At 55.4% G+C, this 3,127-nt stretch overlaps 1 protein-coding gene across 1 annotated transcript in view; it reads left to right on the top strand.

Moving 5' to 3' along the window:
- Positions 1 to 3: 3 nt before the first annotated feature.
- The window catches only part of LOC104490426 (protein-L-isoaspartate(D-aspartate) O-methyltransferase-like), a gene marked incomplete at its 5' end in the record, with an annotated part of 3,581 nt that continues 457 nt past the window's right edge, over positions 4 to 3,127 (top strand). Inside the window, 6 exons of the mRNA XM_010132706.1 lie at positions 4 to 28; positions 832 to 936; positions 1,368 to 1,399; positions 1,882 to 1,986; positions 2,625 to 2,745; positions 3,089 to 3,127. The exon at positions 3,089 to 3,127 is cut by the window's right edge and continues 3 nt beyond it. Of these exons, the coding sequence (XP_010131008.1) occupies positions 4 to 28; positions 832 to 936; positions 1,368 to 1,399; positions 1,882 to 1,986; positions 2,625 to 2,745; positions 3,089 to 3,127 (427 nt within the window). The remainder of the gene's footprint in view (positions 29 to 831; positions 937 to 1,367; positions 1,400 to 1,881; positions 1,987 to 2,624; positions 2,746 to 3,088) is intronic.

Raw genomic sequence — 3,127 nt, 5'->3', positions numbered from 1 at the left:
CACCCGGAGCTGGTCAACAACCTCTACAGTGAGTAAGGGCGCGGGGCGCGTCCTCATCCTGGCTCTTCCGCGTGAGGCTGTTCAGGGTTACACAGCGACCTGCTGCCGAGCTGGAGTTGAAGTATTGAAATGTTGGAGTTAATATTAAAACTTTAGCGTTTGTCCCCGTCTGAACTTGTTCTGTTTATTACTAGAAATAAGAAGCTATGCCAGAAGCAGCAGGAAGGACCATCCACGGCTTTCCTTCCGCTCCTAGGGGTTAAATGCCTGGCACGCTGTTCCTGCAGGTCTCACAGGGCTGCGCTTCCCCCGCCACCCCGGGCTGGGGCAGTGCTCAGCGTGGCCGCTGCAGCGGGCTGGAACGCACTCGGAAATCGCTCTGAATTTCCCCTGCCACTAAAGCTGCTTCTGCCGCTCACTCAGAGTGAGGCGTGAAGCAGCGCTGGGTGTCTCTGCAGCCCTTAACCTCACACTATTAACGTCAGTGTACTCGCTGCGCAGGGCTCCTGAACGGGTGCTTTCAGGAGGGACAGTGTGACTCGGTTTATCTTTCATTATATCTGGCAGCCCAGAAACATTGCGGGTGTCAGTCACTGCCCTCGGAGAGACCGGGCTGGTGGTTGGGGCCGTAGCGGGATTTCGTTTGGTGGAGTAGACACTGCGAAGGAAACGCACTTCCAGTGCGGTTTCGTTTTGTCTGTTCTCGGATTCCTCAGGTTGAATCCTCCCGGTTCCACTGCCCCCTGAACTGTGCTCCCCTCTTCCGCACCTCTGCTGGCTGCAGTACCAAGGATTTGAGTCCTTCTGTCTCTGTTTTTCTCCTTCTCCCAGAAAAAGGGATCATTAAATCCCAGCGAGTCTTTGACGTGCTGTTGGCTACTGACAGAGGTCACTACATCAAACACTTCCCCTACATGGACTCTCCTCAGTCCATTGGTGAGTGGCTTCAGGCGCAGCGGTGACACTTGATGGAGTGCTCAGTGACCGCGCGTGTGGCACTGGCAGAGGGGTCTCCGTGCTGGGCCCCCTCCCCAGAGCAGCGGCTGAGTTTTACAATAGGTCACGTCTTATTTCACCTGTGGGACACAGAGAAAAGACCACAACACCTTTTCCACGTTCAGAATATTCACTGATTGCCCTGAGTCCTGGGGAAGGACCGGAGGGGAGCGCGGGCTGTGAGCGCTGCGTCACCATGCAGCCCTTGCCAGTGACCCCACAGGAGCAGATCTTAAATCAACAAAGAGCTTTAGTGCAGCAAAAGAGAGTGGTTGTAGTTTCGGAGAAATGGGGGAGAATAAAGAATGGTTCACAGTGGGGGTGTCAATCATGGCTCTGTTATCACGTAACTGTCCCTTGTCTCCTTTCAGGATACAAGGCCACGATCAGTGCTCCGCACATGGTAAGGGAGCCGGGAACAGACAGGGAGGAAGTGGTTGGTTTGCTGGTTTTTGTTTTATTTTTTCTTACCCGCTAAAGTAGAAAGGTGAAACAGATGCCACAGACACAGTTATCACCCCTGTGTCTTTAGGCACTGTATGTGTGAATCTTTTTTCTTCCTATGACTCTGCCCTTGAGGCCGCTTTAACAGTGTGCGTAGCCGTCACCCCTGTGCAGCTGGAGCTGACCACTCCTGTGGCCCAGGTCTTGCACGGGACCTTCTGACCTGCTGCTTCACCTCTTACTACCAAACCTCTTCCTAAACACTGCTCTGCAAAAAGCTGCCCCGGATCAACCCCTGAACTTCTCTGTGAACGTGTCAGACGAAACGCCCACGGTGCTGGGCCCGTGTCAGTGCAGATAATGCTTAGAACAAGAAGAGATGTTGGGAGAGGAGACTAAACCTGGGGTGTTTCAGCCCTCCGTGTCCTTGCTCCCCCGCAGCATGCCCACGCGCTGGAACTGCTCAAGGATCGGCTGGTGGAGGGTGCGAAGGCGCTGGATGTCGGCTCGGGGAGCGGCTATCTCACGGCCTGCTTTGCCAGGATGGTGAGCTCGGGGACCCCGCTTCTGGCCAGGATGGGGAGCTTGCCAGAGCTGGCCTGGGCTTCTTGTGGGGAGAGGGAGGAAGGGGGAAACTCTTCCCAGACCAGCTTGTAGTAAACCCAAACGCAGTCAGTTTTGGCATCTTCACGGCTGCCGTGTGTGCCAGGAGGTGTCGCATTAACCCAGCTCAGGTGGAGAGGAGCGTGGTGTTGGGCTCCTCGGCTGTGCAAGCCCATGGCAGGTTTGGGCTCAAGGAGCCACAGCCTTTTCCTGTGTTTTCCAAACTCCTCTAAGTGCTAGAAAACTGGTCAGGTTACTCTTCTCAGGAGACTGGTTAGTCAAGAACCAGCCCTGCCACAGAAGCTGCTAATTCTACCAAATCATTATTTCTCTGGAAACAAAGGGTTACTGGGAATCCCTGTCGGCTGGGTCTGTGTGTCCTCCCCAGTAGCTAATACAAGTGGGACCGCTCCGCCTTGACACTATGGGCAGAGTATTTGCCCCCCCACCCCGCTTCATGAGCTCTGCTCTTGAGTTTCTCCCTGGAAGTTCTCCCGTCCCCACTGTGACCTGCCCTGCGAAGCCCCTCTCTCTGCCCTCTAGGAGGTACAGAGGGGTTCGTCTGCCGGGTTTCTTTTCAGACGGGCCCCACGGGGAAAGCTGTGGGCGTGGAACACATTAAAGAGCTGGTGCAGGAATCCATCCGAAACGTCCGGGAAGACGATCCGGCTCTGCTCAGCTCTGGCCGTGTGAAGCTTGTGGGTGAGCTCGGGGATGCCCAGGCTGGGTGTTAGTTCACTCAGATGGGTCTGCACGGGTTTCGGGAGGGGAACTTGAGTCAGTTCTTCCTGTCCCTGGAATCTCGAGCCTGCACAAAGCCACTCTGTTACTGAAGGGCCCTCCTGGCTGTGACCTTCCTCCTTCTGGCATGGCTCAGTTCCAGAAGCCTGCCCCCGCTTTTAAAAAGCGAGCCAACAAAACCCCAGTTCCCATTGCAATCTCATGAGGCAGTTTTCACCCTCTAGATTTCAACTGGAAGGTTATAGGAGGAACTGGGTAGTGTGGGGTTGTTACCAGAACAGCTGCACGCCTTTTCCTGCTGCAGTGGGAGACGGCAGGCAGGGCTACCCCGAGGAGGCTCCTT

The sequence above is a fragment of the Buceros rhinoceros genome, unplaced genomic scaffold, assembly GCF_000710305.1.
Source record: "Buceros rhinoceros silvestris isolate BGI_N320 unplaced genomic scaffold, ASM71030v1 scaffold46323, whole genome shotgun sequence".
NCBI classification, from domain to species: domain Eukaryota; kingdom Metazoa; phylum Chordata; class Aves; order Bucerotiformes; family Bucerotidae; genus Buceros; species Buceros rhinoceros.
The sequence above is the reverse complement of the archived record's forward strand: the minus strand, read 5'-3'. Positions and strand labels throughout refer to the sequence as shown.